Consider the following 22,110-nt stretch of genomic DNA (forward strand, 5'->3'; position numbering starts at 1 on the left):
TAAAAATAAATAAATCAATAAAACTAGGCAATATTCCCAGGAAAAAAGAAAAAAAATAAACGATCTAAACACAACACTAAAGATATTCATCAAGTACCAGAGGAGAAAAAAAGAGAAGGGAAGAAAAAAGAACCAAAAAACCCCCAAAAGAATTAATAAAATGGCAATAAGAATATACATATCAATAATTTCCTTATATGTAAATGGACTAAATGGTCCAACCAAAATACATAGACTGGCTGAATGGATACAAAAAGAAACTCATATATATGTTGTGTATAAGAGACCCACTTCATTTCCAGGGACACATATAAATTGAAAGTGAGAAGATGGAAGAAGATATTCCATCCAAATGGAAAGAAACTGGAGTAGCAATACTCATACCAGACAAAATAGACCTTAAAATAAAGAATGTTACAAGAGACAAAGATCATTAAATACTGACCAAAGGAACAATCCAAGAAGATATAACAATTGCAAATTTGTATACACAAAACATAGGAGCACCTCAATATCTATGGCAACTCCTAATAGCCTTAAAAGAAGAAATCAACAATAATACAATAATGATGGCGTACCTTAACACCCTGCTTACAGCAATGGACAGAGCATCCAGACAGAAAATCAACAAGGAAGCACAGGCCTTAAATTATGCATACAACCAGATGGACTTAATAGATATTTAGAGAGCATCCCATCCCAAAGCAACAGAATATGCATTCTTCTCAAGCACAGAATATTCTCTAGGATAGATTACATTGTAGCCACAAATAAAGCAGTGGTAAATTTAAGAAAAATTGAAACCATATCAATCATATTTTCCAACCACAACACTCTAAAACTAGCAATGAACAAGAAAAAAATTGCAAGAAAACACAAACACGTGGAGACTAAAGAATATACTACTAAACAACCAATGGATCACTGAAAATATCAAAGAGGAAATTTAAAAATATCTAGAGACAAATGACAATGAAGATACAATGGTCCAAAACCTATGGGATGCAGCAAAAACAGTTCTAAGAGGGAAGTTTATAGCAATACAATCATACCTCAGGAAACAAGAAAAATCTCAAATAAACAACCTAACTTTACCTAAAGCAACTAGAGAAAGAAACAACAAAACTCAAAGTTACCAGAAGAAATCACAAAGATCAAAGAAGAAATAAATGAAATAGAAATGTAGAAAACAATATAAAAGATCAATGAAACTAAAAGCTGGTTCTTTTAAAAAAAATCAACAAAATTGATAAAACCTTAGCCAGATTCATCAAGAGAAAAAGAGAGAGGACTCAAATCAATAAATCAGAAATTAAAAAGAAGTAACAATGCACATCACATAAATACAAAGGATCATTGAGATGATTACAAGAAACCATATGCCAATAAAATGGACAACCTAGAAGAAATGGACAAATTCTTAAAAAGGTATATTCTTCCAAAAGTAAACTGAAGAAAAAGAAAGGATGAATGGACCAATCACAAGTACTGAAATTGGAACTGGGATTTTAAATTTCCAACAGCCAAAAGTCTAGGACCAGATGGCTTCACAGGCAAATACTATCAAACATTTAGAGAAAAGTTAATACCTATCCTTCTGAAACTCTTTCCAAAAATTGCAGAGAAGGAACCCTCCCAAACTCTTCCTGTTATACCACCATCAATCACTCTGATACTGAAACCAGACAAAGATACCACAAACAAAGAAGATCATAGGCCAATATCACTGATGAACATAGATGCAAAAATCCTCAAAAAAATACTAGCAAACCAAATCCAGCAATACATTAAAAAGATCATACCCCATGATTAAGTGAGATTTACCCCAGGGATGCAAAGATTTTTCAATACCCACGAACCAATCAAAGTGATACACCACATTAACAAACTGAAGAATAAAGACCATATGATCCTAGCAATAGATGCAGAAAAAGCTTTCAACAAAATACAACACCCATTTCTGATTAAAAAAAAAAAACAAAAAAACAAAAAAAAAAAAACAAAAACTCCAGAAACTGGGCATAGAGGGAAATTACATGAGTGTAATAAAGGCCTTATGTGACAAACCCACAGCTAACATCATTCTCAATGGTGAAAAGCTGAAAATGTCTCACTAAGATCACTAGGTAGACAAGAATGTCCACTCTCACCACTTTTACTCAACATAGGTTTGGAAGTCCTAGGCACAGCAAACAGAAGAAAAAGAAGTAAAGGTAATCCAATTGGAAAGGAAGAAGAAATAGTATCACTGGAAATGACATGATACTATTCATAGAAGTTCCTAAAGATGCTACCAGAAAACCCTTAGAGCTCATCAATGAATTTTGTAAAGTTTCAAGATACAAAATTAATACACAGATACTGACTGCATTTCTATATATTAACAACAAAAGATCAGAAATAGAAATTGGGGAAACAGTCCCATTTACCACTGCATCAAAAAAAAAAAAAACAAAAAAACAAAAATCCTAGAAATAAACCTTCCTAAAGAGACAAAGACTTGTACTATAAAAAGTATAAGATGCTAATGAAAAAATCAAAGATGACACAAACAAATGGGAAATAATACCATTCTCTTGGATTGGAAGAATCAATATTATCAAAATGACTATACTTCTCAAGGAAATCTACAGATTCAATGCAATCCCTATCAAATTACCAAGGGCATTTTTTTTTACAGAACTAAAACAAAATATTTTAAAATTTGTATGGCAACACATAAGACCCCAAATAGCCAAAGCAATCCTGAGAAAGAAATGGAGCTGGAGGAATCAAGTTTCATGACTTCAACTATACTACAAAGCTACAATCATCAAAGCAGTATGGTGCACAAACACAGAAATATAGATCAATAGAACAGGATATAAAGCCCAGAAATAAACTCACATACCTAAGGTCAACTAATCTATGACAAAAGGCAAGAATGTATAATTTAGAAAAGACAGTCTCTTCAATAAGCAGTGCTGGGAAAACTGAGTATCTACATGCAAAAGTGTGAAATTAGAACACTTTCTAACAATACACAAAAATAAAATGGATTAAAGACCTAAATATAAGACCAGATCCTATCAAATTCATAGAGGAAAACATAGGCAGAACACTCTCTAACATAAAACTGTAACAGTATCTTCTAAGATCCACCTCCTAGAGTAATAAAAAATAAAACAAAAAATAAAATGGGACTTAATTTAACTTTAAAGTTCTCGCATAACAAAGGAAACATAAAAGGAAGAGAAAACCTATAGAACAGGAGAAAATATTTGCAAATGAAGCGACCAACAAAGGATTAATCTCCAAAATATACAAACACCTCCTGCAGCTCAAAACCCAATCAAAAAATGTGTAGAAAATCTAAATAGACATATGGACAAAAAAACACAGGAAAAGATGGTCAACATCACTAATTGTTAGAGAAATGCAAATCAAAACTACTATGAGGTACTACCTTACACCAGCCAGAATGGCCATCATCAAAAAGTCTACAGACAATAAATGCTGGAGAAGGTGCAAAGAAAAGAGAACCCTCTTACCCTGTTGGTAGGAATGTTACTTGGTGCAACCACTGTGGAAAACAGCATGGAGGTTCCTCATAAAACTACAAACAGAATTACCATATGATACAGCAGTCCTATTCCTGGGCACCTACCTGGAGAAAACCATAATTCAAAAAGATACATGCTCTCAAATGTTCACTGCAGCACTATTTACAATAGCCAAAACATGGAAGCAACCTAAATATCCATTAACAAAGGAATGGATAAAGAGGATGTGGTACAATGGAGTATTAATGCCATCTGCGACCACATGGATGGACTTAGAAATTATACTAAGTGAAAATAGCCCCACAGTGAAAGACAAATGTCATATAATATCCCTTTTATGTGGAATCTAAAAAAGAATAAAAGTTAACTTATTTTCTGAACAGAAACAGACTCGCAGATTTTGAAAACAAACTTATGGTTACCAAAGGGGACATGTGGCAGTGGGGAGGGATGGTCTGGGGGTTTGGGACTGGCATATGCACACTGATGTATATAGAATGACTGGCCAACAGGGACCTGCTGTATAGCACAGAGACTCCTACACAATATTCTGTGATCATCTATGTGGAAAAGAATCTGAAAGAGAATGGATGTGTGTACACGCATAATGGAATCACTTTGTTGTACAGCAGAAACCACAACATTGTAAATCAACTTCAGTAAAACTCTAAAAAGTGAAAAAAAACAACTTAAATGATGAGATTTAAACTTAAATATAATGAGTCATTTCAATACAATTCTAGATCATTTTCTGTGGCACTGTTTAGCTCAAAGAGTATTATTATATATTTTCCATAAATTATGCTAATACTTTTTTAAAATAACTTGAATTAATCATTTTTCTGGAAATGGGAATCTAGAAAATTTAAGTAAATTTTTTTTTTTTTTTTTTTGTCTTTTGTCTTTTGTTGTTGTTGTTGCTATTTCTTGGGCCGCTCCCGCGGCATATGGAGGTTCCCAGGCTAGGGGTTGAATCAGAGCTGTAGCCACTGGCCTACACCAGAGCCACAGCAACGCGGGATCCGAGCCGCGTCTGCAACCTACACCACAGCTCACGGCAACGCCAGATCCTTAACCCACTGAGCAAGGGCAGGGACCAAACCCGCAACCTCATGGTTCCTAGTCGGATTCGTTAACCACTGCGCCACGACGGGAACTCCTAAATTTTTAATGCAATTTTTCTTTAACTAAAGAGTAAATCAACTAAAATAATCTGTCAATCATTAATTACACAATTCATTAAATTTATAGCAATTTTCATGATAGCCTGAAAACTCACACGTGCCCTTGAGATAAACAGATCCTATAAAGAATTTCCTTAATAAATATAACACTAGGTTCTGCAAAATATCTCCCCTATGTGAAATAAATATGTATTTCTCAACATCTCATTTTCACACCAAAGAATTGCTGACTCTGAGATTATTTATTTACAATATATTTATATATATTTATATATGATATTCTACCCTAAAGAACAAAGACAGGTCTTTTCTGGCAACATAGATGATGACTCATGCTGGTTTCATAAAAAGTCAAATCCCAAGGGAAAAGAAAAAACACACTTTTAAGGAAATTTTTCTCCTAACACATAAGCTATGCAAAGTATTGTTAACCAATATTGCTTGTATAGGAATGTTAGTATACATTTAGGGCATTATCCTACTAAGAAAATAAATACAATCTTTTCAAACAAGATACTAATTTAAGGATACACAATTGCAAATTTGCTATCTAAAATTTTTCATTTTTTTTTTGTACAAGAAATAAAATAGTCAGGGACAAGCAATTGAAACAAAGTTGCAAAATCAGGCTATTTGCAAGGCCATGTACTAATCTTTGATTTCTAAGATACTATTTGAGTTTTTAAGTTACTGGACATAATATTAAATACCTGTTTTCTAACTCAGACATAACCTTAGAGTCATGATTAAATATGATAATAAAGGGGAGTAAATAGGTATGACTTTTGAAAAAGATTCTTCCCAGTACTAAAAAAATTTTATTGTACATTACTAAAGACTATGAGAAATAAATGAAATTAGACTCCTAATTGTTGGTTTTCCTTCTGTAATACTTTCGACAAAAAAAAAATTGTTCATATTCCTAGAGAGTTCTTTGCAAAATATCTTCTATTTCACACATTGATTAATGTTTATTTTTCTAGTTTTATGCAGTTTATGGGAAACAAATGAAACACTACATTTATTTGAGTTATTCTTGGATGCTAAGCTACTATACTCTTATACCTCAGCTAAATATTGTTTTGTTATATTAAATGTAGACATCTACACTCTCCCTTTATAGTCATATCTGTCATTTGATTTTTTTCCAAGTCATTAGTCCTTCATTTAATTTTTTTTTATAATGGCTTTAAATATCCAGTGAGACCCTATGATTTCTCATCTGAACACTAATAAGCCACTTCTATGAAGCTGCTTCAGCTATAGCCAGAAGGTCATAATAAGGATAATAGAGGTAATAGTCTCTGTCGTCATCACCATACTATTCCCATCAGTCACAATCACAACTTCCTCAGGCCCCAGCATAGTCTCCATTTTTATGATGGTTAATGAACTAAAATATCGAAGAATCACAGTCTCCTTTTGCTCAGGGATTTTGTATTGCATATGTTAATCATATGAAATAACTACAAAATGATGCAGTGGAAGAGGTTATGGTGAAGACTATTATATACTCTTTTTTTCATTTAAATAACTGATGGGGCACAAACCAAGACCTGAGGGAGTTTTGAAGGAGAGGGGCAAGAAAGCTACAGAAACTTACACATTTACAAAATCTGGTTCCCATGAAGATGAGTGTCTTGCAGGAAGAATATCAAAGAGGAAGAATGGCAGGATGAGTATTTTCCATTGCCCTTGAAGTAATACAGTAAAAGAGAGGTTGGCAATACTCTCGTGTTTAGGAGATTTACAGAAGGCTTCTCAAGAGCCATTGGAGTGCCAAGCAATTCTGATGATGGTGTGGTGCAATTTGAAGGACCAAAGAAGGTCTCAGACTGCGAAAAATACCTCCACCACATATAGACTATTCATAGCACCCAAAATATCTTTACTAGAAATGCAGTGCTTTTCTTCGCAAAGTCTTTTAAATCTACAGTTGAGGTATATTAGTGAAACCACCTGTATCAGAATCCCATGGAAACTCTGTTTCCAAATGATGCCTGAGCCTTATTTTCAAGAGTTTCTTTTTTCTATTTATTTATTTACTGGTAGCACCAAGGCATGTAGACTTACCAAGCCAGGGATCAAACCCGTGCCACAGCAGCAACCTAAGCCAATGCTGGATCTTTCTTAACCCACCAAGCCACAAGAGAATTCCCTTTCAAGAGTTTTCTTAAGATGAGAATTAGGAATATATATTTTTAAGAGTCTTTCTAAGTGTTTGATGTGCAGCCAGGTTAAGGAACCACTGTTATTAACTCCCATTAGAAAGCCAACACTTAGGATTAAGGAATTCATAATAACTTGCACTTTAGAAAAATCATTTGACCTGTGTGAGTGAGATGCTCAGGTGGGGAAGGCCCCAGAAGAAAAAAAGCAGGAAGAAAAACATTCAAGATTTAAGTAATGACCCCAATACCAAAATCAGTGACCTCAAGGTTTTGCCTTGTCTTTAAAAACATCCATCAATTTAATATAAGAGAATTTTGCTGAATGCTTAGAAAACTCGCCATGTGCCAAATATTGTTCTGAGTACTTTACAAGTATTAATTATGTAGTCTTTATAAAAACACTCTGAGGTAGGTTTTGTTATTTCCCCTATTTTACAGAAGAGGAAACTAAAGCTAAGGTGAAGATATGAAGTCATTTACCTGAGCTGAGCTCCATGGTTCCTGCTCCTAACTGCTGGGTACTCTGGCCTTTTGGATGGTAGGCTAGGCACTGAGGAATTGAAGATGAGAGGCCCACAGGGAATCTATAGACTGACTAATGGAAAACAACTGGGAAATCAGGTTTTTGCCATCAGTGCTTTAGGAAAAGAGAGCAAGAACTGGGTCTTACCCAAGCCAATCCTGATTGACCTTCCATTCTTCTCATTGCTGCTTACCATTTTGCAAGAACCTATCACTTGGCTTGCGAAATGCTTCCCCTTGGTTTCCCCTGTATTTTTGTCATTAAAAAAAAGACAGGATTTTGAGTACATATTCCAGTTAGAGTTGGTTTTATTTCTTGTTGAAATGGGATATTACTGGATATTGGTTGTAATGATTGCAGAGATCTCACTTTGGAGAAGATATTGCCATAGGAAAAAGATTAACTCTCCAAGGAAACTATGCAGTCATCTATTTTACTCTTTATGGATCCATCCTTGGTTTGCAAATGAGATGAGCAATGCAGCTGCAGGTGAGAGAGCACTCATTAAAAAAAAAAAAACAAACAAAAAACAAAAAAAAACATTTGGCAGACCCCAGCTTTAAAGTGTCCACAGCTGTCTGAAAGTGTGATTTGCATATTTACCTCTTCATTTTGCATGCCGCCCCTTCTGCTCTTGGATCCTATGAAATCATTTACAAGAAGAATTTATATGAAAATAGGTTGTTTTATATTTTAATAAATCAGTTTTTACTATTTGAGAAGAGTTATTTTCTGAGTTTCTCATCATTTCTTCTATTCGTTTGACCAATTCCGGGTATCCTATTTAATTGTTATCCTGATAAATGACATGAACTCTTAATTGGGAAAAGTGCCAGACAAAAAGATTTAGTTTAATGCTCTTCAATTAGTTTACACTATTATTAGGGCAGAACAACTTATTCTTTAAATAGGGAGAGGGAAAAAAATCCCAACTGTTACTAATGTCCGAAAGCTGTTTATAGGACTGAATTAATGTTGCTCATCTAGAATTTTGCCTTCTTAAACTCTGGAGTTTATACTGTTCCAGTGCCCATTAAAATTGTAGTCTGACAATTATTTTAATGTTTCTTAATTACTTAATTCTTAATTGGAAGATGTTTACTGTATCTTCATTAGGTGAAAACTATTTCTGGTTTTCATTGTTCTTGAACTGTAGCTATCTCTCCGATAGTTATATAAATGAAAAGGACAATTAAAGTGTGTGGGAACTACTGAAAAGACATTGTCACTTTGCTAACATTATGGGGCAGAAATTATTTTTATTCTCATTTTAAAATTTAGATCTATGAGGCATGAGTAGATAAATAACCTACCCATAATGACATGGCTAGTGGTTTTCAAGCCCAGAATTCTAAACCAGGCATCATGATTCCTAATCCCACCTACTTTATTGCTGGCTCTGGTATCTCCCTTTGTAGCAGTTCTTGATGTGGCCACCCTTGATTTAGAAATGAAGTTGGGACTTCTCCTAGGCAATCTGATGGTCTCTATGGGGAATAGTCTAGCCTCTTTAGTGTTTACCAATAATTTACTTCACTTTTTCTCCTTTAGTTACAAATTTTGAGTAGAGTGCTGCATTTCACATTTGATTTTAGTCACTGTGATTTGCAAAACTTGAGGCCATAATCGAACTTCTCCCATTGCTATGTAGTTCGTGGAATGGAATCTGTGTGACATTTAAAAGGACTTTAATGATAGGTAGAAGGATTATGTTCTTGGAGTCCATGGGTCTGCTTTTCAATCCTGGTTCTGTGAACTACCAGCTTTAAGGTGCTAGACAAGTATTTTTGTTTTTTTGGTTTTTGTTTGTTTCTCCTCTCTCCTTCTTACTCCCTCCCCCCGCCCCACTACTCCTTGCTTTGTGAGAGAAATAGAGATTTCCAGTGCAAAGGAATCTTGGTGAAGACCAAATGAGATAGTATGAAAAGCACCTGGTAAATGTATCACTTACAAGTAGGTACTGAATAAACGTTACTTCTCTTTGCTTCCCTGCTTGCCCTGCTGCTCTATTTTAGACTCTGGTTACTGACAGTTTTATGTAACTGCTATAAAATCTGAGGGGAACTGAAACTGTCAGTCTAATTCATGGGATGGTATTTCAGGCCCCAAATATAAGGCACAAATACACATTTGTAAGCCACAGTAAAATAAAAGGGAATCCAAATATCTGGACATTATTTTACTAATCATTCATTGGAAGCCATTTCTGGCTGTAGTGGGCTATCTTGTTTCTATTACTTAAAACTGTATTTAAAGCAAACATTTTCCCAATTGCTGATGATAAAATATAGCTTCAGAGCTGGCCTGACCACACCTTTGTATATTACTTCATATTGTTCATATATGTTCCTAAGCTCAGTGCCATCTTCAATATACTTAACTCTATGTTCTGTATAACATTAAAATGACTTTATAACCTTATTTTAAAATGTTTAAACAATGTCATTAATTTATGAACATGTAAAAAATCACTACTAATCTCTACTGATGTCTATTCTCATTTTAAAGCTATAGAATCTGATGAACAGAGTGATTAATTTTCTGGAGGTCATATAGAAACCATTAGTGACATTTGTGAGATATTTTGAATTTCTCAAATAAACAATATCACTAATATTCCTTATCATTTTATCTTATAAATAAAAATAAACTTTCTCAACTTTCAAATGTTTTGCACAAAGTATTTAATACTTATTTAATACTTGAATATATGGCTGGATAAAATAGAATTTTATAATCTGAATCACTTTGATTTTCTACTTCCCTACTTCCATTAGTTATACTACTAATAATAGAATCTATAGTAGTATATAGAATTATATACTACTAATAGTAGAATACATATATCCTAGATCTGTGCTAGACAGTTGTAGATGATTCTTATTTATTTTTATTTTTCCATATAACATACCCTTTGTTGTCTACTTTGGGTAATTGTATGTAACCTTTCGTTTTGGGGTCCACCCCATTTCCCCTCCTACTTCTGGGTGAAACTGACACTCTCAACTCTAAAAGTAGAGTAGATCACCCAGGCCAAGCCAACCATGATCCCCAGGCCTGGCTAATGGGTTCAGTGGTAGATACCATCAGGATCCAGAATTTGATTTTACTCTCCTTACAAGCTAATATGTTGGTCTATTGCTATTTCATAAATGTTGGCAGAAGACACAGATTTCTGGGTCAGAGACAAAGGATATTTTACTCATGGTGCAGCCAATAGGCAACGTGATTTGCATTGGTTCCATTTGCCCCTGGTTCTCATGGGGGTGATGCAGTGTCAGCGCAGATGGATATATGGAGCTGTGGGTCTGTGTCACAGCTGTGGGGCCCTAATCTTAGGAAAACCACCACTTCATAGTAGCTGTAATTAAGCCTTCTTTTTGTCCTTGGTCAAGAATGCTTGCTGCAAAGACAACCTTGAGAAATAATCTAGGTAGAAAGTGTGACTATTCTTGGCACACCCATCAAGGTATACAGAGGGTGAGATACACACGGAGAGATGCCTCCCAACAGGGAAATGGCCTCAGACAGCCTAATTAGAGATAATAAGTTTTACTCTTTCCCCTGAAATTTGAACCTAGAAAAATGTCATGTTTCAATTTCTGCTGCTATCTCATAATTACACAGAATTATGTAACTGAGAATGAAGCCAAGATTGCAAAAGTCAGAAATGAGAAAAGGAGACTGAAAAAAAAAAGATGGTTACTGAGTTACAGATCAAGTACACCATGAAGCCAGGCTTCCCTGAGAATGTTCAGTTATGTGAGCTAATTAGGTTCTTCTCATTCATTCCCAACTAAAGGAGTTCTGACTGATTTGGCATTTGACATGCATTGTCTCATCACAACAGCCCTATAAAGGAGGTGTTATTATTCTCATCTTACAGATGAGAAAAAGTGTGTCATGAAGATTAACTTGCCCAGTATCACCTAAATAAAGCAGAATCACAACTGCTGATGGCAAACTTCATGCTCTGAACAGTTAAACCACTAGTTCTGGAATTTTAAAGTACTTTAGAAATACCAAGGCTCACCCCAGACCTAATAAATCAAAATCTCTGTAGTGGAGCATAGGGAATATGCATTTTTATAAGATTTTGGGTGATTCTGATGCAAGGCTGTGGACCACTTAAAAAATGTTTGCCTTAGAAACAGATATAATTTCAAGGATATTGCTGCCTGACCTTCTGATACGGTGTCCTTATTTAAAAGACTTGCTTCTGGAAAATAAAAGCTGAAGTTTGAGAGTGATGTAAACTACAAACCAAAAGAAATCCTTTCCTGAGAAAAGCTGTATTGGAAGAAGTGGGGAAAGTCAGAAAACAGAGCCCTGAACTGTGGAAAGAAGAGTTAGCAAATGGGAACTTAAAAGGGAAATGGGGGAACAGAGTTTTGAAGTTACATTTCACCAATTTTTACCTAAGGAATTCCTTTTTGCTTAATTAATTGTGTGTGTTTAAGTTCAGATTCCACACCTGGCTTATGTATAGGGAGACTTGACAATCTTTTGAAAAAGACATGCAGACATCTGCTTGATGTGCTAGTTAGAATGGCTCATTGGACATGTAGGAGAATGTTTAATTTAATTATTGACTTTGAATAGACATTTTGCCACTGCTAATAATATTAGGTAGATTAATGAATTGTTCAAGTGTTATAGAGACAGAAAGAACACTGTTGAGAGTTATCGTTCATCAATATTTGGACAGCCTTTCCTAGAAGAGTCATGCAGGTCACATGTGTTATTGTAAAATATTTTCCTGCTTGCCTATCATATCTTAGATTTCTGTCTTTAAATTTGAATGGAGTATTAGTTGTAATACAGGTATTATTATTGCAAAAATCTGAACTACATCTGTACATGATATTCTATAGCATCTGTATAATACCCTCCTCCAAGTGGACTCTGCTACATAGTAGGTTGTTCTCAAATGTTAAGGCTGCAAGTACTTGCGCTCTCATCTGTAAGCAGTCTGGGCTTGTACATGCTGAGAAGGGGTATAGAGTTGAATTCCGCTGAGGAATAACATGTTAGCTGATGGCATTCTTCCCCACTTTTCATTTCCTTTTATACTTCCTGTCCACTCAAAACTGAAGACCTGAATCAATCTGGTTTAAAGAGGTATTTATTTTTAGAGTTTTAAGCTCATTATTATTCCAAAGAATATTAGGAGCATGACTATATTATCAGCCATAAATGACTACAATATTTCCAGTTTGGGGTTAAGAAGATTGAGTTTGATATATATTTTGACAGTAGTTCAGTTTATCATCAAAGGGAACATTTTACCAAAGGGCTTTTAGTTAAAATTATACCTCCTTTTTAAACAATGCTTATCTCCACCCAGCAGTTTGACAAACAGGTGTTTTGATATTTTAGTTTGAACTGGTAACTTCTATTCACAGGCCTCCTTGACTTTGTTATCATTGCAGAAATACCTTCCTTTATGGGTGAAGCCAGACATTAAGTGTATCTTATCATCCCTCAGGCAGTCCCCTCCAGTGTGTACTCTTGATTACCCTGTCTCCAGATCTTCAACAAAGCAGTAAAAGATCATTATCATTATCTCTGTTCCCGCCTTGGAAAAACCATGTAACAATGTTGAACCTCTCTGCCTTCTTTTAAACCAACAAATGAAATGTGTTGAATGAAAAGCAAGATATCCATCTGAATATGTGGAAGAGGTTGTCTTGAGCTCAGAGGTGTATGGTGCAACAAGAAAGCAGCACAGACTTTGCAATACCTTTTTTTTAAAGCACATGACACTGTAGCAATTATGTGACTGTCTTTCAATCATTGCAGTTAAAGACCTCAGCTCTCTGATGTGGCACAATGGATTAAAGAAGGGAATGAGCAAAATTTGCAAGACATAACTCTACTACCAAAGTGTTTTTCAGAAGACTGATATAAATATGTCATCTCTATTATTTGTTTAAAATAAGTTGGGAATATATCACAACTTTTAAAAATGTATCTTCCATAATATTCTCCAGAACTCCTTGCCTATTTTCTCAGGCCCAAACCATACATTCAGTATAGTGGTCAGTATTAAATTGGATGAGGCATCAAAGCTTTTCAAACATGATCCTTTCTTGGGGTATTGTGAGAGAAGATGGCTCCAGAAATTCCACCCTGGGAACACAGAGGTCACTGGCAAGACAGAATAGATCATGGACACTAAACTGATACATTTTTACCTTCTTCCATAAATCATGTTTCACTGCAGTCTCTCACCCAGAGGTGAGGCTCATCACTTTAGGATAGGAAAGGGCTTGTTTCAAACTTCCAGGCAACGTAAAAAGGCTTGGAAATCAGGGCACATGTTGGGGGTGGCGGTTGCACAGAGAATTGCTAATTTTTCTCTCTTGCTTTGTTTTTTTGTTTTGTTTTGTTTTTTGTTTTTTGTTTTTGCCTCAGCACATCACAGGCTAAGACTAAAGTACTCAAGTCCTATTCTTTTCCTCTTGGGCAAAGGAGATGCAGGGTGCATGGAATGTTTTTCATAAGTGAGGTTTACAAGGGAGAGATGCAAAAGACCTGAGACAGAGCCACAGAAAAAGCTCTCGGACGGAGCAGATCCTTAGGATCACCAGTCTAGAGCTGCCTCAGATCCCTCTCTGGTCACAGAGCCAAGAGGCTCACGATGGGGCTGCCAAGGCAGGGCTAGCTCACTTATTGACTGAGGCGGGGGTAGACCCCAGGATGGACAGCTGTATGAGGACCCTGGAGGACTCTGAGAAGGTTGCAGCCCTCACCAAACTAAGAGGTCGGATCACAGGTCCTGGTTTCAATGAACTGCAGCCAGGAATCATGCAGGAGGAAGGACCTACTTCCAGATAGTAAAGGGAAGACAGGGCCCCTTTCCCAAGGAGAATAATTTGTCCCCTCCTCCCTTAAGACACATAAAGCCTCTTTCCAATATTCACTCTTAAGCCATTTTAGAGATGCCAAGTGAGGAATGGGGCGGAGTTCCCATTGTGGCTCAGTACATTACAAATCCAACTAGTATCCATGAGGATGCAGGTTTGATGCCTGGACTTGCTCAGTGGGTTAAAGATCTGGCCTTGCTGTGAGCCATGGTGTAGGTTGCAGCCATGGCTTGGATCCTCTGTTGCTGTGGCTGTGGTGTAGGCTGTTAGCTACAGTTTGGATTCGACCCCTAGCCTGGGAACTTCCATATGCCATGGGTGTGGCCCTAAAAGGCCGGGGAGGGGGGGAGGAATAGGGGGCCAGCCAGGAGGTTATCTAAACTTATCGAAATAAAATTTTGAAATTTTCTGAAAAAAATTGGATGCTGGAGAATTTATTTAATGTTTCTTCCCAGCTAACCAGCTAGAAGCCACTTGGAATAATTTTCAGAGTTAATACTAAAAGAACAAAATGTTTTTTACACATTGGAGCTATGAGTTCAATTTGCCACCTTGCTAGAACTTTTAAAAATATTAAAAAGACAAAAGTCTAGCTATTCTTAGTCGTAGTGAGATAGGGTAGAGAACTATAAAGGCTAGAGTTACTTTTTCCTAAGTTTGCCACTCTAAAATAAATACCACTCTAAAAATAAGCCACTCTAAAAAAACCACTCTGAAAAATAAAATATGTTAAGAAAACAAACAAATGAAAAACCTCTCCTAGTAATGCTTAAATTCTTCAAGGGATGGACATGGCCGTCATTGAACAAAACATAAATGTCTTTCTATTTTATGTTGAAATCTGATTTTTGTATTTTCTTAACCCATTGTCCTCTGAAACATCTTTAAGAGATCCCTTTTTTTCTCTTCCATGAACTTTCCCTGGGATGTCAATTAGCAGTTTCTTGGTTCCCACAACAAAGTCTGAGGTCATAAATGAGAGCAGACAGTAATTTAATCTGTGAGCGATTATTTTAATCTATGAGTGATTGTGATATCATCTGGTTAGTTTGGTGACAACTGCACATGGAGTACACTGCTTCCTACTCATACTGACTCGTTTTTTGGTTGTTGTTGTCATTTTCTTTCTCTCTTTCTGAACTAAAAACTTTCTTTAAAAAAAAATTCAGACTACAATCTCAATCTTGGTAAAATTTCCAAAGGTAATCTGGAATCTTTCCTCTTAAAACCTCAGTGAAATATAGGGCAACCAAGCCAATATGTGTATATTTTTAGGTAATCTATGGAAACAGTAAAATTCAAGTGGCAAATTCAGACAACTTGCAACAACATAATACATTTGTTTATTAAGTTAATATTACAATGGTAACAGGTTAAGAGCACTAGATTTGTGTCCTCTTAAGAGGAAAATGATCAAGATTTTGATTTGTAAATCTCTCTGTTCTTAACCATTAAAAATCTATTTTCAAAGGAGTAATAATACGCATTATTTTTAAATGACAGATCTAAACCTTCATATTAATGACCAAAAGCATATTTGTCCATTAAACAAAACTTTGGGGACATTTTAACTCTTGGTTACTGCTTTTAGGAAAGCACAACGTTCTTGAAGCAAAATACACAAAACATGTTTCCAAAGTGATTTCAACCAGTGTGTATCATGTCATTGAGGGAACCTGAGAACCCCAGATGTTGAGAACTCCCAATTATTGTAATACACTCTGGTTTACTTAAACAATCAGCCAACAAACATGTATTTAGTGCCTATTATGTACAAGCCAGCATATTAAAGCAATACAGGAAATACAAAGAAGTAAAATTATTGGTCCTTGCTCTACTCAGGTTTCCAAGGGAGTTGGTTAGATTAAACACAGACACAAATTATTTTACTTTCAATGTCTTCAAAAGAAGGGATGATGTTAACTAGATTGTATGTTATAATCACCTATGCTTGAAACCTAGAGGAAGCAGGGACATAAGCAGGGCCATTCTCCATCCTTGGTGCTGATAAAGTCTGTCTGGATCAGATTCCGAAGCTCCAAGTTTGAGGGCTACTTGAACTCTCATATCTGAACGTGTTCTAGCCAGTCTCACACCTGTCACTGTTAGTGACTGTATTTGGCAACTGTTGCATGGACTCATGACAAGGGAGCAAAATAAACATATATATATATACTATGTGAGTATAGGATGACATTAAAAGCTAGGCTTCCGGACTTTCCACTCTGCCTGGGAGGAGGCTCACCCACACTATCATTTATTTATTACAAGACAAACAATAAATTACATAAGAAAAGTATGAACAAAAAAATCTCCAAACTTTACTGGACACAAGCAAAACTAAAAGGCTAGAGGAAAGGGTAAGAAAAGAGGGCCTAGCAAAAAGAGATTTTGAGGGGGTCTTGGAGAGAGAGCTTTCCCCCACTGCCGCCTCCACGCCCACCCCACCTGCAGTGTCCTGAAGAAAAGGCCCTGGGCTAGGCAAGTGGAGAAAAGGAAAGCTGAACTACATCTTTCAAACAACACAATTAAATAAATAAATAAATACGATAAGCAAGAAAATAACGTATTAGGCACCGCTTGAAAGGCAGCAGTCCTCAGGCAGGGCGGGCCACACTCCTAGCCTGCGGGTGGCGGTGACGCGGTCAGATGGGCAGAGGCTAGGAAGGCGTCAGCCGAGGTCCGTGCCCGATGTCTATTGTTATTCTTAAATCTGCACCTCCTGAAGCTGGTTGAGGGACAGAGCCTAGAGGAGCTGCAGCCCTGCTCCTGGGCGGCCCCTGGGGGAAATGCGCCCTGCGCCCTGGCCTGCCTGGCCCAACCCAGACCAGTTCCCTGGGAGTGCCCAGAGCTTGGTCTTTGAAACCCGAAGCGCCCTTAATAAGGTCGGGAGGTTGGCCTCCATTACAACCCCCTCCCCCAACCCTGAATCTTAAAAACAAACAAAAAAACCCTAGTCGCTTGTTCTCAGCTCCTTTTTGCTCCAAAGAGGAAGTTGGATAAGGACTGCAGAATGCCTGGGGTTCGAAGCGCGGGACCGATTTTACTAAGCACCTGGCTCCGCTCTGGTGGAACGGGAGTGGAGGAGGGGCTCGAGGAAGCGCGCACCTTCCTTCGCCCCGAGAGTGGGAGAAAAGATCAGCTGCCTAGGTCCTTCTCAAGTCCGACTTCCCTTAAAGTAGGGCTGCGGAAAGGGAGAGCCGTGGCTCTCCAGACTCCGCTAGGAGCATCAAGCGGAGTCTGGCGAGCGAGGGGTGCGGCGGGGCGCGGCAGGGCGCGGCTGAGGGAGAGCTAGGGACGCAGCCCGAAGGAAACCCGCGGCGGTAACCGTGCCTCAGCTTAAACACAAATAACAGCTGGCGGGGCTGAGGGTCAGGCTGAGTTGGCGACGTTAATTAAGTTCATGATCATTACTGGCAGGACGGGGCGGAAAGAAAGACCGAAACTGCAGTGTGGAGCCTAAAGGGGTGCAGAAGTGCAAGCGCAGTGGAAGAAGAAGCGAAAGAGGAGAAAGGGGCCCTCTAGCTTTTCCAGTTTATAAGCAAAGCGCCCAACGCCGCCTTTGTCGCGCACCTTTCCCGGGTCTCCACCTGAAGCGCATAAGCTCCTACCCCAACTCATCCCATCGCACCCTGATCCTTTCACCTCTCGCTCCCCGCCTCCCTTCCTCCTCTTCCTCCTCTTCTCTTGGCGAAAGGCTCCTGCTTGGCCTGGGCTCAGAGAGTAGTGATCCGGGACGTGCAGGTGCCATTACGGAAGACGCCGCCGGACTCCAGGTTCTCGGGCTGGAAGTCCTCCACGCTGTAGGCGCGGCTCTTGAGGGCTGTAGCATAGTAGTCGACTGGCTCCTCGGCGGCGTTGTCCATCCAGCTGAGGCAAAGGATGCGCTGGAACGAGCGCTTGAAGTTGTCTGAAAGGAAGCCATAAAGGATGGGGTTGGCGCAGCTGTTGGCATAGCCAAGGATGACCGACAGCTGGCTCACTGTGGCGTCGTCCTGCTCTGCGAACACGTTGACCAGCTGCACCACATAGAAAGGCATCCAGCAGATGACAAACACCATTACCACCATCATCACCATCAGGGTGATCTTGCGCTCCGAGCGCTTGCGCTGCTGCCAGCCGGCCTTAAGGGCCACCATGCGCATTTTGGCAATGATGAGCACGTAGCACAGGCAGATGGCCCCGACCGGCAGCAGGAAGCCCATGAGAAAAGTGTACAACACGAAGCCCACCAGCCAGCGCTGGGCAGGCTCGGGCATGAGCATGTTGCAGGCCACCGTGCCGTCACTGTTGGCTGCAGTGCGTGAGAAGACCACGATGGGCAGAATGACCAGCAGGGATAGCACCCACACGCCCAGATTCACCACCTTGGCCACGGTGGGCCGGCGGTAGCGTGCCGCCTTGATGGGGTGCACCACAGCCACATAGCGGTCCACGCTAAGCACAGTAAGACAGTAGATGCTGGTGAACATGTTGACTGCGTCCACGCTGAGCACGAGGCGGCAGAGCAGTGCACCGAAGGGCCAGTGGCGAAGCAATGTGGAGGTGACCAAGAAGGGCACGCTGAGCATGAGCAGCTCATCAGCGATGGCCAGGTTGAGGATGTAGATGTTGGTGGCTGTCTTCATCTTGGCATAGCGCAGGATCACGTAGATGACCATGGAGTTCCCACACAGCCCCACCAGGCACACCACGGAGTAGATGAAAGAGATGAGGATAGCGCTGCCCTGGCCCTCGCTCAAGGTCCCGTTCTGGGATGCATTTCGCCCTGGCTCCTCCATCCCGTCTGCAGTGCCGGCCCCAGGGCCCCTGCTGCCGCTGCCTTCGCCGCAGCTGCCCGGGCAGGGGCTAGGAGAGGAGGGAGAGGAGGCGGTGCCATTGGGGAACATCTCAGCTGATGGGGGCCGATGGGGCTGCCTGGGCTGGGGAGTTCTTGCGCCCTCGCTGCTTGCGCCCTCACTCGGCACCCTGGCCGTCCGCCGGCAGCTCAATGCCGCCAGGCGCCTGGGGGAAGCACTCAGCGGCTGCTTGGAGCACGGCTCCACCAGCGCCTGCGGAGCGCATCGCCCAGTGGCTGCCTGCGCGCATCCGCTTGCCGCTCCAGGGCGCCTGGGCACAGGCGAGCCTGGAGTGGGGAGGCCGGGAGACTAGAGCCCCGCGCGACACAGCCATTAACTGCCGCGGCTGCGAGCTGGTCAATGATTAATAGGCACGGCCAGCGCGTCAGCAGCTACGGGGGGGGGGGGGGGCGGAGAAAAAGAGGGAAGAAGGCGATATAGGTGGCTTATCACCCCTCGACCAATTTTTTTCTTTCCCAGTTTTAAGCTCCGATCGACTAGAGCAGCTGCTTCCGGGGTTCCCCTGCAGTACCCCTTCACCCATCCTTTAGGGGAACCTGGGGAGTTTCTCCGATTTTCTGGAGGGTGGGTGGGAACGAAAGGTGTAGATTCTGTTCCATCCCGCCCGGCTCCTATCCAAAGCAAAGACTGAAGCAGACCCCAACATAGATGTCTGGAATTCATCTCAGTTTTCCTCAGTTGATGACCCCCTCTGAGGGACCCCAACTTTACTCTGGTGCAATCGTCCAAAGCCCTAAACTCCCACCTCCCGCCCCGCCTGCCCTGCCCCTCAGATTTGCCCCGGAAGCTTCTAGTCCTTACCCAGGGCGCGCTACCTCCGGACCGACGCGTAGATGGCCCGTGCAAAGTGCCGGTGCGGGTCTAGCAGCGCGGTGACGTTCTCCGCACGGTCCCACTCCTTTTCTTGGGCGGGACCCCAGCACAGGCGCACAATCGGATACTCTTAAGAGTCTCGGAAACTGACCCTAAGCCGCCAGCATCAGGAGGAGGAAGGACAGCAACGTGGGATAGGAGTTTCTATGTTACAATCCCGCAGGCAGCTCTTCGCAGGCGGGAGTGTTCAGGGGCCTGAGAAAACCATTGCGAATCTCTTAATAAAGCTTGTAGTGCCCAGAGCCTCCAGCGTCTCCCAGAGGAATATCGACTGCAGAAAGGAAAATGCGCGGCTGGGAGCATGAAAGGAGCCGGAGGTTGTTCCCCCCACCCTCCCGAAACGTGCCAGGCGCCGTTTTGGAAATCAATCTAGGTGTTCGCTGGGGATAGATAAAGCCTGAGCCGCTCGAAAGCCTCCGCCAGCTCCTCCGCTGTACTTTGTACCCCAGAGAGTTGGCTGGCCCGGGAGGAGGAGAGGCCCGGGGTGAGCTGGGATGCCAGTCGGGGCCAACCTTGCAGGTGACCAGACCTGCCACAAACTCCAGGAACAGCAGGACGACCTTCAAGTCTTTCTGTGAAATACTTGAGATTTCAGCCTTTTCTGAGGTCCCAGGATTTGTGTCTAAACCTTGAAGACGCAGAAACCAATGTCGGCTCGCCCCAGTCTCCCTAACCACTTAAGAACTGAACAGTTACTGTGTTTTGTTTTGTTTTGTTTTTTTCAAGTCAATTATCATGATTTTTGACGACTTCTAGGATCTTTCACCATCCTAGTCTGGGCTCCCTTTGGCTTTCCAGTTGTTCCAGTCCAACTGATCAAGCTCCCCCATTCTTTCCAAGACCCCTTCAAGTCTTACTCTGAACCGTGCTGGTTCACAGAAGACGACCTGCAGCAGCCTAGTGCTTCCCCGCCTCTTCAAGCCTTAGCGTTGTGTCTAGTTTTGTTAGTTCCACCTCTCAACCAGGTGGCTCCCACTGTGCTGTGAGTCTCAGCTTACCTCCTCTTCCCAACAGAACAGTTTACACTAAGGTGAGGCCAACTTAAACAGCAACTAAACTCCACATGGAAGGTATTTGTACCAGACAGTGCAGAATGCAGAAATGTATGCAGAAATTTGAAAAGAAAAAAAAAAGTACAAATCCTTTTGTCACCTTGCTTTATCTGGATGTCATTTGTATGTATGTGTTTTAGTTCTTAAAACTAAGTGCTCCTGAAAGGAAAAGAATAACTTTTGTAGTGTGTTGATTATAGCAATCAGAGATAAAAGAAATGATGACAGACTCTCACAGGGATGTGTGCAATGGACACTGAATTATTAATGAGAAATGTGCTAGGAAGAAATGTGAAATTTCTTAAGACCCAGGCTGCTTAACCCATGCCTTTATCTCAACAGATTTATCTTAAGAAGGATGTGGAATTTGTGGTTAGTTGTATTTCATTTTCCTTAAAAAATATAGCACATATGGAGAAAAAAAATGTTCATCACGTTTTTTAAAAAGTCTTTTTTTTCCCCAGAAGAGCTTTTAACAAGCCAAGTTTCATAATGATTTAAATGCTTCTTTGCCAATCACTGACTAAAGACACCTGGCTATTCCTCAGGGGGCTGACATTTCAACAGTCATCATCTAGACGCCTTGACGTTGATCATGGTTTCTCCAGGGGGAGTGGGTGATGGGAGCTGTAAAGCACGACTCTGTTATTTGGGATCTCATATGTTCACTTTGCAGCTGATCTAAGGAACATCTCTCAATTCATTGGTAGCCTCAAATACAAAAGAAGAAAACTGAATACCTGACCTGAGCATGCTTTTTTGTTTGTTTGTTTCTTAAGTATTTTCTATGATGATTTTTTAACTCATGAAAAGAGGCTGATGATGAGATACCACTTTATTCCCACTAGGGTGCCAATAATAATTTTTTTAAAGGAAAAGAAAAATCACAAATGTCGTTGAGCATATGGAGAAATTAGAACCCTTATATGTTATCAGTGGGCATAAAAAAAATGATGCAGTGGCTTTAGAATGTTTGTTGACTCCTCAAAAAGTTAAACAAAGAATTGCCATATGACCCAAACTTAACATAGGTACTT

General features: G+C 40.1%; 1 protein-coding gene and 1 long non-coding RNA gene across 6 annotated transcripts in view; both read right to left on the reverse strand.

The window, feature by feature from the left end:
- The window catches only part of LOC102159091 (uncharacterized), a 421,098-nt gene that overhangs the window by 94,778 nt on the left and 304,210 nt on the right, over nt 1-22,110 (reverse strand). The window lies entirely within an intron of this gene.
- Nucleotides 15,610-20,302, reverse strand: SSTR1 (somatostatin receptor 1). Of its 3 annotated transcripts, none has more exons than XM_013978119.3 (2): nt 19,950-20,302; nt 15,610-19,137 (listed from the first exon to the last, which is right to left on the reverse strand). In XM_013978119.3, the coding sequence occupies exon 2, from the start codon at nt 19,068-19,070 to the stop codon at nt 18,006-18,008; it is 1,065 nt and encodes a 354-aa protein (XP_013833573.1). In that variant the 5' UTR covers nt 19,071-19,137; nt 19,950-20,302; the 3' UTR covers nt 15,610-18,005. The 3 variants fall into 3 exon arrangements, with proteins under 3 accessions (XP_013833573.1, XP_084822856.1, NP_001177160.1); XM_084966730.1 differs by having other exon boundaries at nt 15,610-19,519; NM_001190231.1 differs by lacking the exon at nt 19,950-20,302 and having other exon boundaries at nt 18,006-19,178.

The sequence above is a fragment of the Sus scrofa genome, chromosome 7 (genome assembly GCF_054392235.1).
Source record: "Sus scrofa isolate SSC_HxYL_T2T_F1_AM1 chromosome 7, Sscrofa_HxYL_maternal_Yorkshire_Landrace_v2.0, whole genome shotgun sequence".
NCBI classification, from domain to species: domain Eukaryota; kingdom Metazoa; phylum Chordata; class Mammalia; order Artiodactyla; family Suidae; genus Sus; species Sus scrofa.